Genomic DNA, 17,907 nt, shown 5'->3' with positions numbered 1-17,907 from the left:
CAGAACGATCGCGAGAGCAGTGGTACGTACAACGCATCTCTTGCTCTGCTGTAAAGCCGATTCAGCCTAGAGCAGAGTAGATCCTTGTATACATGGCTCACACTCATGCTGGGGGATTCTGCGATGCATGGTGGTGCGTCTACTTCGCTTCGTTGTCGTTTTGCAGCAAAGTTCACTGCGTCTTCTCAAGACTCCATTATCTATATAAAAAAGGGAAATCTATGCAGTTCGCTGCAGAGATTTCGGGACACTACATCAGTGTGGACCGATGTGTGAACAACACTTTGCTAAAACTGTCAAATGCAACCTGTAAAGCCGCAATGTCGCCGCAAACCAAGAGACCCAGCGTGCTTCAGCCACTTTCAACAACAAAGGCTCTGTTTCAGTGCTTTGCACCGCACCCTAACACGCCCCCACACCAGAGAACACCGTAGCGACCATAGGTATTGCAGGAGGATACAGCTGCTGCACGCGGAACGAAACTGAAACTGTAGGCGAAGACGTGTAGACAGTTCGCTAGCTAATACAATCTAATCCGGAGCCTGTACTTCCCATAATTTCCATGGTGGTTGAATGATCGCAGTGCCAGATTCCCCTCTAGGTTATAGTATGAAACTCTGTGCCACACTCCACGGTGGTAGAATAGGAGCGGTGGCCAAACGAGCACCGCGAGCGTGTCGCTGAACCGCTCGAGTTGCTCACGGCTGCCTCTAGGTTTGCGACCAGTTTGTGGGCCGAAAGACTGCATCACAAGCTTTCGCTGTGCTGTAAAGGCCCATTACTATAGCTATTTTTCTAGCTTTGAAACGTCGTTTGTGTTTTAAATTCTGGCTTTAAAATGTTGTTTGTGTTTCTAATAGCTTGTAGTGGCTGTCTGCCAGCTTCGCCCACAAAAGTAAGTGAACCAGGCTCTATATGGAGCTTAAAATTTTCTAATCGGCACGGGCAATCTCGACAAGACCAAAACACAGCGCCGATCACAAGGGACGCGCGTGCATTTAAATTTTTTTTGGAAGCATTAAAATTCCTACCGGCTAGTGTACAGGGTAAAAAAAAAATTTTTTTTCTTTTCATGTCGTGTGAAGCGTGGGGCATATGGACGCAGTTAATTTATTATCTAAATTTCACTAAATTTCACTAGTGGTTGCACAGTTGCTGATTGTTTAATTAATGTTCAGCTTTCCAAGAACTGAAGGAAAATGTGCAAAATAAAAGGAACAAAATTTTATTGGCAATTAACCTACGAATACAATGAATATATACTAGAAAGTGAGCCCTCTTCCAAGGCTGCAGTGTACAAATACAGTAGAAGCTCGTTATAACGAAGCGGGATATAACGAACTAATGGATATAACGAAGCAATCGTAATTCCCATTGAAATTCCCGTAGACGCCCATGTATTTAAAAGCTCGTTTTAACGAAGCTAAAATTTCCTCGCAATGGATATAACGAACCTTTTTTTTCCCCACCGAGCATTTACTGACCATTTTGGTAGCCGGCAAGTCAATGTCTTATAGCGCGCGACGGTTTACGTCCCATCACGGATGCGGTAATTCAAAACTCGCGCCTCGCGCTCCCGAGGAGCCGCCTGCCAACACGCGCGAGGGTGCGTGTCTGCCTGCCTCCCCTTCCACTGAAACTCGTGGATCCACCCGCGCACGTCACCCGGTCTCCCCTCTCCCGCGGAACTCGTGGACCCGCCCGCTCTCCTGTTGCGCACGTGGATGCGTGGACGGCGACGCGGCGACCGCGCGGCGTCAGAGGCGGCGTGGGCGCGGGCTTGTCGTTCGCTGCGTGTGCATCAGAACAGCGTCTCTCTCGGTTCCCGCCGCTAGACAGGAGATGGACGACGGCAACGGCAAACGAAAGCGCAAAACGATTACAATCGAGCAGAAGGCGGCTATGTTGAAAGCCGTTGAGTCCGGCGTCAAGAAGAAAAAAAGTTGCCGAAGATTTCGGCGTAGCGTTGAGCACGGTACCGCAAGCGTGTAATCGACCGAATTCTACTCAATATGAGCACGAAGCGCGAGACTACAATCGACCTCTACATGGCGATCGAGATACAGGCTGCTTGGATGTCTGTAACAGCAAGCACGATCGCCAACTGCTTCCGGCATGCCTCATTTGGCGTCAACAGCGGCGGTGACAGCGAAGATATCGGTGCTGCCGCCAATGAGGGTGCCGCGTGTGACCAAGACCTGGCGTCGTGGGACGCTCTCCTTGACGCTGGAGTTTTGCCCGACTGCGACACCTTCTGCACGTACGTCAGTGCCGATGCTGACGCGGTGACAACCGAAGAGCTGACAGAGGCTGAAATTGTGCGCGCGGTGACAGGGGTGGTGAATGACGACAGTGACGAATGTGTCGACGACAGCCCGGAGTTGGTGAACCCGACGTTCCGACGTCCGCGCAAGCGCTGGATGCGGCAGACCTGCTGCGCCGCTTCTTCGGCGCTCACGATGACGGCGAGGACGGACTCGACATAGCGGCAGTGGCCGAAAAAGCCATCATCCGTCTGAGGAAGATACGGCAGAAGTCTATTAAGGACTATTTTTCTGCTAAGTGAGCCGCCAGCTGGTGCGCCGAGTTTGGCGTGAATAAAGTACCAGTTCTTTGCTGTTCTTTTTTTTTTTATTTTGCTAGTTATTCTCCGTGCGACGGCCATTTTATTGCGATAGCAATTATATGGACAGTCTCGGCTGGATTTTGCCGTCGCCGTCGCCGTCGCCGCCGTCATGCACCGTATATGTATAAGTATGTATATACCTATAAAGTCCCCACAGAAAAAAACTCAGAAAAATGCTTCCGAAGCGCGGAATCGAACCAGGGACCTCCTGCTCCGCAGCGAGCGGCGCTATCCACTACGCCACGAAACGCAGATCCTCCACGTAGCTAACGGCGAGCGTTATATACACACCATTTAGCGCTGGACGGACTCAGAGACAGCAGGCGATAATAAGCGTTTCTTCAATACCAGCGAGGTGGCGCTAGGAGCCCTACGGGCGCATTTAAAAGTCGTCGGCGAGCTCGCTCGCTTCTTCTTATATTTGCGCATGGGAGAAGCTTGCCCTTCCGCTGTCTGCTCGCGCGGTTTTCTCGTGGTGAGGGGTAGACGAATGTTTCACGCTTTCACCGTGATGTCCGCGCTCATGTTACGGCGCGTACGAATGTCACTCGAGCTCAGGGACGCCGCTAATCGAACAAACAGAAGATGAGCGCGAACTATCAAGTGTCACAGCTCGACACTTGAAGCACGCTAGTTTCCTTCGCTGCTTCGGCCGCCTTGCAACAGAAGCGCTGTTCAAACTGAGAGTATCCATTGGCGAGCCTCACTTCGTATAGCATTAGTTCCTTGCTATCGCATTCATTGCTTCGGCCTTGCGGCGAAACTGTGACTTTTTTTCGTTTTCGTGGCGGGCTGCTGTGGGATTTGGTGGTCAGTACATCCTCTCTTGCGTGCTAATTGTCGGTAGAAATGGATATTGACTATAACGAACTAATGGTTATAACGAAGTAATTACGACACCCCCTTCAACTTCGTTATAACGAGGTTGTACTGTAAATACATACACCACAATAGCGCACTTGAGCACAGGAAAGTAGATTAACACATTTGAAATCTCCTATACACCTTTCGTTATGAAGCACTCACGGTGACTCTGAGCAACAACAAACAAAAATGGTGTGAAGCACGCAGTAAGTACAGTGTACTTCTCTTGGTACGCACACTGCAGACAGATCCCGCACGACGAAGCCAATCTATAAGGAATGTCACGATGTTGCAAAAAGCGTGAATAAACTTTGCTTTTTGATTAAGCTTGTCCTTCCACTGAATTAATCTTTCAGTAACGTGCATGGACGATCACTTTCTTGACGCAGAGTTTGTCACCGACAATAATAGTAACAATAACACACAAAAGCACGAACACACAGATGCATGCACACACGCATGTGCGTGCACGCGTGCACTAGTGTGTGTGTTAATACACCAGCAGTCGTTCTGAAGATGTTAGTACTGGTTTTATATTGTACGTGCTAATAAATGGTTTTTTAAAATAGTGTAATAAAAAGAAAGAGGTGTACTTTAACGTGAACATATAAAAAAAATACATTTCAGATGGGGTTCATTTGGCAGCGATCCATTAGTTCACGGAACCAATCTGTATGCAGCAAAATAAAGAGATAAATAAGCACGTCTGAATTCATGCTGCAAGTGTAAGTCTGTGCAAAAAGTCCGTTCTAAGCGACGGTAACTCTCTAGTGTTATTCAAGACCTCTCGGGTGAACGGCACTACACCGCAAAATTCTTTTTCAAAAGTCAGTGATGTAAAAATACAGTTTGAATGCTCACAATGCCTGCCGGCTGTGTGCTTTCAAGTATGACGGAGCGGAGAAATCTGCCTACAGTACCCCTGCTGCCACCTTGCAGAGAAGTGGCGGTGGCAACTCGAGCGCCTTCGTGCAACGCGCAGCGCATTGGCGAAGCGGCGCCGTTTGGTCACCTCTCCTATTCTGCCACTGTGCCACAGTCTCTCCAGCTTTCTTTAGTGAGCTTGCAAAACCGCCACAGTGAGCGGAAAACTTGGTCTGTTCCAGCAACACTGGTATGCCGGCATTGTGATACGAACTGTAGTGGTTCCACTCGTGCCAAACGTACAATTAAAATGGATATGAGGAGTGCTTCACAGAAGAAGAGAAGGTCCCTGCTGTTTTTCAGTTATGTTTAGTGTTTGCGTTGCATTTGTGAATTGTCAAGCCAACATGGACACTTTGGTGAAGTGAAACCTGAAGGCAAGATCCTCTTCAATGTAGAACCCATGGGGCATGGATGCAACAGCTGCGCCAATCGTGCCAATTTGATACAACTCCTTATTTTTGTGCCAAGCTGAGCCAAAACCGTGAAATTTGTTAAAATTGCACCATGCTGTGCCAAAATGCCCGACCAGCTTAAGATTTTCTCAGTTGCGCAAATTTGAGTGAGAAATGGAGGCCATGTTGGTCATCTGCAGTGTGGGCATCGTCATCCAATACAGACGCGCAGACCCTAACCCTAACCCCCCGCGGAAGGAAAGGAAAAAGGTCAGTTTCACTGGAAGGACGAAGCAATGAATGCGATAGTAACAAATTGTAATGCTATACGAAGTGAGGCTGGCAGCAAACTCTTTTGTATCCGATCTCGTGTAACTCTACAAAACGTTGCTGTAAGATAATACGGCGTTTCCAGGGAAAGATGCTCTTTCTACACAGTGTCTTCGCATTGAGAGCGCAGCACGTAGCAGGATACACAAGCGGCCCACTGATGGCTTCCGACATGGCGCACGCGCCAGCGATCGCGACCGCGCCCTTATGATCAAAGTTCAAAAGTTGCTGCTCGAGCGACAGCCCCACTCCCCTCTCGCGTCTTTTCATGCTTGTTCAAGACGGGCGGGGCGTTTCCTCTATGCTTGGATAGCAGGCTTCCTGAGAGGAGTGGTGTTATCGCATGCGCCCTCCGAGCGACTGAGATGGGCTGGCCCGTTTGATATCTGCTTCAGCCGCACTCGCGAGCTTTTACCCACGCTAGGACATACTATGCACAGGGATATGTTATCAATTTGGACTTTATGCGGGAGATGACGGCAAAACCTCATCGAGAGTGTCCGTATAGTTGCTATCGCAATAGAAAAGGACAGCAGTTCTCAAATTTCCTGATGGTTGTTTTATTGCGTGCAGAACGCTTTTTAAGCCACTTTTGCCACAGTACACTGGTGTCCTGCGGAAAGGCATACTGAGATTTAGGAGAGACTATTAGTACTAGCTGTCCGGGACACAGCACATTTTGTTCCTTAATTACTCATTCGTGCACGCGCCGTGTAATTACGAGTCCTAGTATGATCGCTGACGTCTAAAAAATTTTTGGCAATCATTTGGAGCTGCTGTGTATGGCGTTTCTGCGGCCTTGAGAAACAAACTGACAAAAACGTACGCCAGTTTTATTTTTTCGCCACCCCCACTTGCTCCTGCTTTACAAATCTCCTAAATTTCCAGGTTGCCAGGTTCGCAGGTCCACATAAGCATTTCCAGTGCCTGTCGAATTATTTGACAGGTCCTGCAAATGCTAATGTGGACTTAGTCATTGTTCGCACTGTGGGGTGGCTCAACACACTGCTTTTATTGAAATAGCAGTGTTCACGTGCACTGTGCACGAGTTAGCTGATGTTGAATGGTTTTTACGTATTTTTGTTTTCTTTTCTAAAAGTAAGCCGTCTCTGTTATACTGCTCCAAATTTGGGATTTCGGGCTAAAAAATTCAGGTTTTCACAACCTGCTCCAAATTTGAATTTTTGTGCTCCAAAAGCAACATTTTGCTGCTCCAAAAATTGCTCCAAATCCTATTTCAGCTGTTGCACCCTTGTTGGGGTTCACGAAGTGACTTCAGCGTCAGCGAATACTGGTATGCACTTTTCCGTAAGAGGATTCACGGTCATGGTTCGAACATTCCGTGATGTCGGTCACGCTTCTGTTCACCCGAGACGTCTTTTTTTTCTTATGAGTGGCACTGGGCCCCGTGCTGGCGTGGCTGTGGGCAAGCCGGCGAACGTGTCGCTGGCAGTGCCACCGGGCGCCTCATTGAATGCGTGAGAAAAAAAAGCAAAAATTACTCTCCGACGCAAAAGAAAGCTACCAAAAGTACATAAAATACAATTTTAAGTTGCACATACTACTTGTTTTCAAGCAAAATAAGTCTACCTGTGAGAGTTTTTTCATTCTATCAATAGATTGAACCACATCGCCGTTGGGTGATGTTAGCGGTCATACTTTCACGACTTTCAGAGCCAAATTAAAATTCTAAGTCATTTTTTAATGGACAAAAGCATGCTTGTTGCCGCCCATGTGGCAGTCTTCTCGTTTTGACCACAATCAAAAATTTTTTTCTGAGCGGTAGACAGTCCGGTCCCTTTAATACATTCAGACCCATTTATAACGAATGTGGGTACAATGAAATGTGATTTCTATTGAGCATACAAAGCCGCCTCAGCATTATTCATGGGAAGTGTACTTTCTATAATGAGCTGTACATTGGATATACCAAAGTTAGGGCTTATTCACACTGGGGAATCCACCGTCTACAGGGAACGAAATTCTTCTGCTGGCGAAATTTCGTATCGTTCACACAAGCTAGCCTACTGTGCTGCTGGAAAGCGATACTGCACCATCTGAAGTATAAACTGCTAAGTAACAAGCAGACGCTGGATATTGCGATGTACTTGCGGCTACAGCAGATGCAGTGCTCCGCGGCACCCTGCTCGCATAGTTTGCATGTTCCTGCAGGAGCAGAGGCATCATACTGGCAGGCCTGCTGGCAAGCAGCTTTCTGGTGATGCATGATGTGGGAATGCTATCACCCCCTGTAAAGTCGTTTTCACCTCATGGTGCCCACGCGTCATCATTAGCGTAGTTAGCTTTGCCGCCGAGCAATACAGTATAGACCGCTTATAACGTAAGTCGCCGGAGTCGCGAATATCCACACTATAAGCGGTACCGCACTATAACCAAAACAACCTTCTTCAAAGGCTGCACTTGCGCAAAACATGTTGAGCATGTAGCCTCGTGTGTCCGATAATCGACCTATGCGATTTGGGGCGCTTACAACCACTTAAATCTCCGAATGTTCAAAAATTAACCGCCAAAGACCCGCATTGCCAACGAAATGAACACGGGGGAAAAAAGCAAACAAAACAATGTGCCATCGCGGAAATTCGCCGACTACGTTTCAGGCCACCTCGAGGTATGCACATTACACAGAAACCATGTCGAATCGCGACCGAAATTTCACGTGCTGAGCGGTACCGATCGTTCGATTTCACGGGCGCGCACGCGATGTCCAAGACATTGCAATCGAATCCGGAACCACCATTCGAGAGTTGCATGTGCCAACCGTGTCCTCGTTTTCATTAACGATATGATTCCCTTCCCTTCAAGTGCAGCCATCGCAAAAAGTTCCGTTGATTTCGCACCAAACCGCAACTTTTATCGCGCGCGACCGCTACCGAAAAGCAACCAACGCTGATTAGGCCTAGCCTGCGGTTCAGCATGTTGTCGCGGGAAGTTTGTGTAAGACAACATGAAGATCGGACGTCGAAAAGATCGCACTCAAGCACTAACCCAAGAACAGCGCGCGTGATACGAAGTTTGTGTTCGCGGCCGGGAGATCAACAGCGACAAAAGCCCGCCAAGCTCGTTTAAGTCCGCGCACTGGCAGAAAAGGCGAAAGCTCGCGCCATGAAGCCGCAAAACTTTTCAATTTGTGGACGAGGTAGCAAACGCGATATCTGTAGCAAGTGTGATAACGACGACGCTTTTCCCGACAGGAAACTTACTTTAAAGCGCACTTGATGAGGACGCGATCGTACGTTCCACGCGGAACGCGCTGCCGGCAAGCGGCCGCGGAGCCTTGCCGCCGCCGGTGCAAAGGCTACTCCGTCGCCTAGGCAACCACCATCCTTCCCCACTCGGCGAGCCCGCACAGCGCTGCCGCGGTCTTTTTCCTCCATCCGCCCCTCGTTCGTTCACTGTGCAGGCCCTCGCCCTTCGTAACGACCTCGTCGCTCCCTCCCCAGCGGCGTACCTCCTTTGAGAACCGCACTCGTTACCGCGTTTGTCAGAAATATTTTCCCGCAACCGCATTATAAACTGTATTTCATCTTGGGGGACTGCACAATAAGCGGTATGCGTATACATGCGGTTCTATGGGAGGGTAAACGGGAGTCGAAAAAGACCGCATTATAACCGGTCCTGCACTATATGCGGTTACGTTATAAGTGGTCTGCACTGTACATGGCGCTGTGGACATGGCAGCTGCCCCCCCTTTGCCCCCAAGAGCAAACATATTCAAAACACAACGCAAAATTTCCCAGCTTTCCTGCCCCCCTGAAGGAACTCGCTTGTCGTGGGTGCACCCCCAGTAAAAAAATCTTGGCGCTGCCCCTGGGTCCACGGCGAGGGAATTCAGTTGCAGCTGCTGCAAAAATTGGTCCAGGACCGATCGGCGCGGAGAGGGCTGTTTTGGCAGATCTCGCCACTGCCAGACTAGTTTCCACACTGCTCTAGTTGCCAAATATCAGTGTGAACGCGGTTCTAGTGTTCACGATCGATATGCACCCTCATGCACTGACGTACCATGTCACCAGAGCTGTGTTGCTGCACCGGCGGTTGAGAAAGAAAAAAACATATCATTACAGACAGTTTGGCTGCGCCAGTTGTGGAATATTTTGTGAAATCCAAGCAGGTTGTCAATAAAATCTCGCTTGAAGGGAGGCATGACTAAGCAGTGCTGCAAGCTTGCACACTTTATTGGGAGTGCAGTAGATTTCTGTAATGTCACGCGCACTGTCACGTGTAAGTGCCATCCTAAGAGAAGAGACGCAGGGCCGACTGTTGTGTAGGTACAGAAGATATTGTGCACGTGCACAGCTGGGCTTGACTGGTGTGCTTGCAAGTGTGCCCGTGCACAGAGAAGCCCGGCTGTTGCCTGCGAAACGCGCAGCTACAGGCACCCAATGGGCATAGCCTCTTTGTGTGCAGCATGTGCAGCACTCCTATTCAGCATGTACTCACCATGCGATTGATGGTGCATTCAGACTGCAGACCGAATCCGGATTTGTCGTGGACACGGATGACTCATCAGCGGATGATATGCCTGCAGGCGCATCCACACGACCGACGGGGGTCCTAGCAGACAACAGCATGAGTGAGCCGGCTTACTGTCGACCACAGCCTCTGTGCTTGCTGCCAGCAGACTCGTTTGAGAGTATTCGACAACATGGAGGCCGACAGAAAACGAAGCTCGCTTTTTTGAGCATTGAACATTGTCGAGGACTGTAATTTGTTTCAGCGAAAACAGTGTTGTTGGTGGAATGGCTGTATGGGAAGAAAAATCTGCTGCACTGAGCGCTGCTGAAAACTGACCTCGCTGCTGTCGTGTGGGGCCCCGCCTACAAAGGGAGGATACAGTGATGTGCTGATCGATATCGGCAGTTTTTTCTTTTGCATATAACAGGTACCAAAAATGCACATTGCACTGCTGCATATTGTTTTCATCTCTAGGTTGGCATCTTCATACCTGCCAAGTTTCCCGGATTACCCGGGAGACTCCCGGATTTTGAACGTTTCTCCCGGTTGTACGGGTCATAGGAAAATCTCCCGGAAATGGATGTTGTTTGATGTCGTGACGCGAGGTGGGACGTTTCGCGTACAGATGCGCACGCAATTTAAAAATTGATCCTAAATGTGTTACAGGTTATATGAGCTGTTAATATTTCTTGATTGTGCGTTTGTGTACACACAAATCTATCCCACAAGTTATCTCGCCTTCAAAATTTTGTGTCACTACTGCTTTAAGAGAGCCCAGCACTTAAAAGGGTATAGCCGTTACCGATGTCTGTCGAGCTAGCGCGTTCGCCAGCGCTTGCGACCGTCCCCGTCTCAACGGCACCCCTTATGGCCCCTTGCCCGACGAAATAACTGGTAAGGAAGCGACGACAAGCCTCGCACGCGGAGCGATGTTATCGCATGTGCCTACAGTGTTCTACTGTACATGTGCCCTTCGCGTGACGGTGACGGCCGGGTCGTTTCATCTCTGCTTCAACCGCGTTCGTCCCTAGCGCTAGGCGCTTTTACTTGCATGTGAAACAGACGATGCGTAAGCGATGTTAACGGTTTGGACTCTGTACAGATCAGCGGCGACCGCAAAATCCCGCAGTATCGCAGCAGTACCCCCCCCCCCCTCCCCCCGTTGAGTAGATCTCCCGGATTCCGTTTCTCCAAACTTGGCAGGTATGCATCTTGACCTAAAATTTGTTGTTCAAACACAGGCCTTATTCTAAGACAACTGCTTTCGGCCACAGCACCACTTTGCCTGCCGTAGAATCCCGCGTGTGCAATGGTTAAAGCAACAAACGCTATTATCCAACCCGCCAGTCAGCGCGCATTGAAAGTGATAGATACCTCAAACGTGATCATCTTAGAGTACGGCCTCAGAAATAAACTGAACCAAGCACCAGCAAGCGAAGAACTGAGATCCACTGCGAGGACAGCTGTACTGCTCGAGCAGAAGAAAAGTGTACTGGTCGCCAGACACTGCTGGTTTGTCTGCTAAAGGTGCAGCGTTTCGCCGCCAGAATCCTGATGCAAAAAACAGGTTGGGATTATCCGTTAGCAAGCCGCACGGACGAAGCACAGATGAGGGGAACCGCGGATGTGAGGTCATGTGATGCGCCGTCTGCCCCTCCAAATCCATAAGCTGCGGGAGAAGAAACATGAGAACAGCTGTCGGTAGAGGAAAGAAGGAAAGCGATATGACTTGAGTTACGCACAATGACAATTGTACTCCTCCATTTTTTTTTATCCCCCATACTTTGCTTGTACACAGGCGTCCACTGTTAAAGGGAACATCGGAGCGTGTGGCGGCAGCTCGGCGCCACCGCCGGCCAGCGGCTGCAACGAGTTTCGCGCAGGCGCAGTGCGCGCTGTGAGTCGTGCTCTTTCGTCGTCTGCTTACGCGCTGCGAATTGTCTCGAAGCGAACCGCTGACGCGACGAAAGAGCACCGGGCACGGTGCTCACTGCGTCTGCGCGAACCTCGTTGCAGCCGACGGCCGGCGGTGGCGCCGAGCTGCCGCCACACGCTCCGATGTTCCCTTTAACAGTGGACGCCTGTGTACATGTTTATAGACGTTTGGTGTTGTGCTTGTGCATTGTGTGTTGTATAGGTGGTTCTAACCATTCCTATGTTGGCATACCTACGGCGTTCAGTGTGCCTGAAGGATGATGATGAAGCAGCAGCAGACCCAGCTGTTTTGCGACAAAGTCGAGATTATTCGCCATGTTGAACTTGGAGAAAACAAATCGGACGTCGCAGTGCACTTCGAGATTGCGAGGAGCACGCTGAAAATGATCCTCAAAAACAAGGGGGCCATTCAAGCCAATGCACGGGAACGACCAAATGCCAATGACCATTGCATTTCAAAGCTGGCCTACGATGAACTTGAGAGATCCCTGGAGAAATGGTTTGTGGACATCGTGGGGTTCATGAAGTTGCGGATGAACGAAGAATTGAAGATAAATTTGCTAGGCACGATCCAGATAATCAGCCACGCTTGGCAAGATGTAACATGTGATGCTAATAAGAACTGTTTTCGGCATGCTGGACTGTGTTGGGTGGGTGCGGAAGCCGCAAGTGCAGCTGAAGATGATGGTGAGTTTCCCACTCTTTGGGAGGAACTTTCCTGCATTCCTGACACTGTGCCTCAAGACACCGTGCCCCAAGAAGTCAGTTTTGAAGATTTTGTCATGGTTGATGACAAAGGTAACAGTGACGGCAAGCCTGCTGGATGCGAAAATTGTCGCTGATGTGGTAGCATCTGGTGACATGGAAGACAAAGAAGAGCGGCCACTGTCAGAAGACAGTTGCCTGCGCCCAACATTTGCTGAAGCAGTCTGCACGACAGATGTGCTGCAACACTTCTGGGGTGATATCTGTGGGAGCAGACTTGAGTTGTTTGACATTATTTTATGATTTAAAAATGCAATTCACATTGATGTTGCAGGTGCTCGGTGTAAACCAAGATTACCGCCTACTGAAACTAAGTCCAGATTATGAGACAATAAATTGCTTTTGGAGCATATTATGCGCGGTGAGCGGCATGGCATTACTTTTTTTTTTGCATTTTCATCTGACTTCACAATGTTCTGTATAACAAACTAGGTGCTGGAGTTTGATCGGCTACTATATCAAAATACTTGATATATCGAACAAGTTCTGGGAAATCATGCTGTTTGTATAACTGGGTCTAAATGTAGAAAGACGTGCCTCAGCAGTAGCAAGGTAACAATTCTTACCATGATAGATGACCTGGTAAGCTAAAAAAGATGCATAAGTGAAACTATAGTGTTGCAACTCTGAAATTTCTGTGCCAGCATGCTGTGATGATATTTCGCCATTGTATGCTTAGACCAAGTTAGTTCTGTATTGGTATGAACGACTGCATTGCACTCTGAGGAACCAGAGAATCAACCTAGGAGTTTCAAGAAAATTCTCTGGTGCCTAACGGAAAGATTGACCGTAATTTTCTTCACTAGTAATCAGTCCTCCTATATGTGCTGACTGAAAAGTGTAATAGGGTAAGGGACAAAGTAATTATTGCTGCTTTTAGTGTTCTTCTTAGAAATGCAGTTCATGTCGCAGGGTTTAAACTAGCACAGTATGCTTGAGCTCTAGTGTCTTCTTTTCACATATACAGGGTGTCCCAAATATTACACAGCATGATTTGAAAAAAGTGGAATGTCGTTACGCGAAGCACACCTAGTGCATATTGTTCCCAGTATACTGTAGTAGCCACTACTAATTTTTTCGTTAATGAGGTTTAGTTAATTAGTCCTAATTATGTTTCTTACTTGACAAGTACTCACTTGATCATTGAGATGTCAATGATGCATATGTAGGCATGCTCAAATGACATCTAACTGCGCTATTTTCAGCACCGCACTAATTACCTTCTCATTTTTCCGGCTGATAAAGAAAGCACGCAAAATATGAAAAATAACACGTGACTGCGCTCCGACCTGCAAAAGGTGGGAGCGTAGTCTTGACTTGCTACCTCACAGTGATCCTTTTTGAGGGGGCTGCTTCCTGATGCATGGCAGTCTAGTCACGTCATTTTTCAGATTTCGCGGGCTTTCTTTATTAGCAAAATAAAGCGAGCACGCAATTAGTACGTTGTTGAAAATAGCGCAGTTAGATGTCATTTGAACATGCCTACATATGCCTTGTTGACATTTTAGTGATTATGTGAGGATTGGTTGAGTTAGATACATAATTAGGACTAAATAACTAACTTAAAATGTACTGATGGGCTAGTTGGTGAGCCATGATTCTCGAATAGGCAGCGCAAAGGCAACGAACACGGACACAAAAAAAGACGCAAACACAGGCGCTGTACTGCAACTGGCGATTTATTGTCGAAAGACCCGGCTTATGTATGTGAACCCGCGCATGCGCCCTCACAGCAGTGGATACGATGATGACCGAGGAAACCGCACAAATAAAGGCACAACAAAAAAATCAACAGAAAAAAACAACAAAAAACAAAAAAAAACAAAAAAAAAACAAAAAAACACGTGGTTCTGATAAAAAAAATTTTTTTTTTTTAATCAGAACCACGTGTTTTTTTTGTTTTTTTGTTTTTTGTTGTTGTTTTTTTCTGTTGATTTTTTTGTTGTGCCTTTATTTGTGCGGTTTCCTCGGTCATCATCGTATCCACTGCTGTGAGGGCGCATGCGCGGGTTCACATACATAAGCCGGGTCTTTCGACAATAAATCACCAGTTGCAGTACAGCGCCTGTGTTTGCGTCTTTTTTGTGTCCGTGTTCGTTGCCTTTGCGCTGCCTATTCGAGAGTAAATAACTAAACCTCATTAATGTAAAAATTAGTGGCTACTATAGTATACGCACTAGGTGTGCTTCGCTTAACGACGTTCCTCTCTTTTTTAAATCGTTCTTCGGGATATTTGGGGCACCCTGTATATGTTGTCAGTTATAATGAGGTATCAAGTGATAAATATAAATGATAAAATTATCAAAGGATAAAAGCATTTGAGATCTTTGAAGATGTGTTGTTTCTCAGTATGTATCATGCATTAACACTTGCAGAGTCCCTGGATCAACTAGCACGTATGGTAGTGCCGCTGTTCTCAGTTGTGCCCAACAAGGGTGTAGAGCGACCAACTTGGCCACAACATCCGTATGGCCCTGAACAGCTCGGCTTGCAAGCCCATGTGGTACCTGTCAAGGACAACCGGTTCCTGTACATGACATTTCCCACACCAGACCTGAGGCAATACTACAAAGCTGGAGTAAGAGCTTCCTTGTCATTCCTGCTGGGATGCGGTCCCGAAGGTGCAGTTCAAAAAGTGCCTGTTTATGCTCTGTGGCAAAAGTTGCTATGTCATATCCTTTCATTCTCTAATGATGCTATGACACCATCATGACTGTACAATAACGCAAAATGCAAAATAGCCATGACTCTACAGCAAGCTATTGCTTCACAGCTGCGGAGATTATGAATGTTTGGTTGCTTAAGGGTGACATGTTTTTAACTTATTTAAACTGGCAAGATCTGAAAGTAGATATTTAAGAGTGACACATATCTTGAAATAATGAACTTCGTTATAGTGAAATTCTCAATATAACGAAGTGTTTCAGTTTTTATAACTGCATGTCCATAGAACCAGTCATAAGCACATTACTAGTAAAAAGTAACAGTGTTACAGTTACAGTTACTTAAGCCAAAAAAGTAACTCTGTTACAGTTACAGTTACCGAGTTGCCAAAGTAACGTGTTACAGTTACTGTGAAAAAGTAACGTCATTACTTTTCCGTTACAGTTTAAAACAATAGATCACAAACCAAATAATGGAACTTATTTAATAAAATGTACGAAGGCACGCTGGTAGTCGAAATTGCACTTGGTAAAATCCGAGACGGAGGAAACCTATAAGGGGGCCCAATACAAGCAGTGGTTGTGTACACCTCCTTATGTCTTATCAATAAACGTACTAGAACACTAGGAGTTGAATAACGTGGTTGATTCACGGGAACAACAACAACGGTATCCTGGGGCATTATTAACGATACACGGAAGTGCATGCGAAGAGGAACGGCGAGTGCGCCACGAGTGAAGACGACGTCTGTTGCGTCGAGTCGCTATGTTCAAGGTGTATCAGACCCCGTTCGAAAACCTTTGCATCCGCTGGGCATACAAACCCTTTTTAAAGGGACCGACAACTGATTTTTCTAGACCCAGTTTTTTACGGCGCGACAGGAAGCTCACCCTTCGTGGCGTTTGTAGCTGCAGTGGTTTATCCGAAAAACACGTAGTTATTTTATAAGCAGTATTTTCCGATCTGAAAGGCTCCAAACACGCATGGAGGCTTGCTCCAGGAACGCTGAGAATTGATAGCAATGCCGCAGCCCTTGTGAAAGCTGTCGTTGTTCTCCTTTCGCAGGAGTTACTGTAACTATGCTTAACCACCTTTATTTTGAGCTTTCCAACCATTTTTGAAAATAGCAAGCTGTTACCATGAGATGTGTGGCTTTATACACCTTCTCGGTATTTGTACAGCTTTGTGTGTGCCTGCACCCAAGGTTGCCTGCGCCTGTGTCATGGATGGCTTGTCCCGGCGTCATTACTCTCTCGATACACGAGCCAAGCCAAGTAATCGAAAACGTAACTGTGCATATGCGCGGCCGCACCGAGTAGCAGCGCGCGTCATTCCTGAGATGAAGTGTAGGTAGCAAAACTATGTCGGCTCCAAAATCTTAGCGACCTGGAAACTGCGTGCACGGTTGCATGAGCACGCTGAAAAGTTGCTCAAGACGCGTTGACGAGCATGGGATCATTATGTCATGTGAAGGCAGCGCCACTTTAATGCATACTACTAATGCAGGCCTATATGTACATTATTATGGAGTAATACCTTTAATATAAAGAAACAAACAATATTTGAATACTAACAAAAAAAAAATCGTCGACAGCGTACAGCAATCAACAGTCACATGGCCGTCTTCATCAGATCATTCATGTTTTTGCCGCCGGAGGCGCCACAGGTCATTTTTCGCGACTTTCAATTAAGAAATAAAAATACAAACCGATCTCTCACGAAAAAACCAGGGTTGGTTTGAGTCAGTGCAACAGACAATCTTTACATCAGTGGAGTCATCTCATTTCATGTTCTGGGCAGTTGTCGGTCCCTTTAAGACATGTTTTTGCGAAACCCAAAGACCGCACACTGCGGACGATCAGAGTGGCGTCATCTACAAGTGTGATGTGGGTATCGTGGCACGACTTGCATTGGCGAAACGGGCAGGAAAGGATCAACGAGGAGCACAGAGGGGATGTTGCTAGAGCAACTGATGCAATGCGCTCTATATAGGGAGCTTGTTGAACACTGCTGGAGAACAGGGCATAGCTGGGTGATTCTACGTAAGATCGAACAAACCATGGCTGGTCGGCCTCTTAAATTTACTGCAAAATTTTTTTATATTATTGCCTGATGAGTGGAAAGAAGAGATCCGCAGTTTGTTTTGCCGGCCAAAAATTTTTACGAAGCACAGGGAATCAATAATGATGAAAAGGTGGAGCGGAGCGCTCATCCACTCTGCTGTTCTGGCCAACTTTCATTATGAATTGCACAAAATATATTAAAGTTAGGTAGCTGAAATTTCTTTAACTAAATATATGCGTGTTTTTGCTTCGGCTCAGGTATTTTTAGTTTTTATGTGTAGTGTAGATGTTATTATAAAAAACCTCAAAATTGGCCCAGGAAACGTTATTTTCTTTACTTTGAAGGTCTTTATCTCAAAAAAGCCTTGTAGCAGAGCGACAGAAATTCCGCATTACGTTCTTCGCATACTTATCTACCGAACTGCCGAATCTTATATTTATATAAGTTTTCAGTAAAGAGATACAATCGGGCTAAGTTCAAGAAAACACCGAACAATGGAAACTTCTGACAACAATTAAAAAAAAACCCCATTTTTTAAATTTCTTAAACTTTGTCCACTTATTCTCCTCCACATCAGCTTTCACAATCATTGAAAACATATTGCATAATTTCGTTGCACTAATAGTTACGGCCCCTCCAATGAGACCCTTAGGCAAGGATGGGCAATTCCGACTTCTTGCCCAGCAAGTGTATAAAAAAATGCAGGCAGGATTGGATTTGTTTTATTAAAAGGCCAGCAGTGCCGAAAAAGGTGTCGGTACCGAAAAAGGTTTTGAAAGTAAAGAAAATTACGTTTCCTGGGCCAATTTTGAGGTTTTTTTATAAAAACATCTACACTACACATCAAAACTAAAAATACCTGAGCAG

General features: G+C 46.9%; 1 protein-coding gene across 2 annotated transcripts in view; it reads left to right on the top strand.

Annotated features, from left to right (window-relative positions):
* LOC119379410 (insulin-degrading enzyme) overlaps nucleotides 1–17,907 on the top strand; it is a 439,455-nt gene that overhangs the window by 71,654 nt on the left and 349,894 nt on the right. Inside the window, exon 8 of one of the 2 annotated variants that reach the window (XM_037648727.2) lies at nucleotides 14,688–14,890. The exons of the other annotated variant lie outside the window; for it this stretch is intronic. Within the exon in view, the coding sequence (XP_037504655.1) occupies nucleotides 14,688–14,890 (203 nt within the window). The remainder of the gene's footprint in view (nucleotides 1–14,687; nucleotides 14,891–17,907) is intronic. 2 annotated transcript variants of the gene reach the window in all.

The sequence above is a fragment of the Rhipicephalus sanguineus genome, chromosome 1, assembly GCF_013339695.2.
Source record: "Rhipicephalus sanguineus isolate Rsan-2018 chromosome 1, BIME_Rsan_1.4, whole genome shotgun sequence".
In the NCBI taxonomy this organism is placed as follows: Eukaryota; Metazoa; Arthropoda; class Arachnida; order Ixodida; family Ixodidae; genus Rhipicephalus; species Rhipicephalus sanguineus.
The sequence above is the reverse complement of the archived record's forward strand: the minus strand, read 5'-3'. Positions and strand labels throughout refer to the sequence as shown.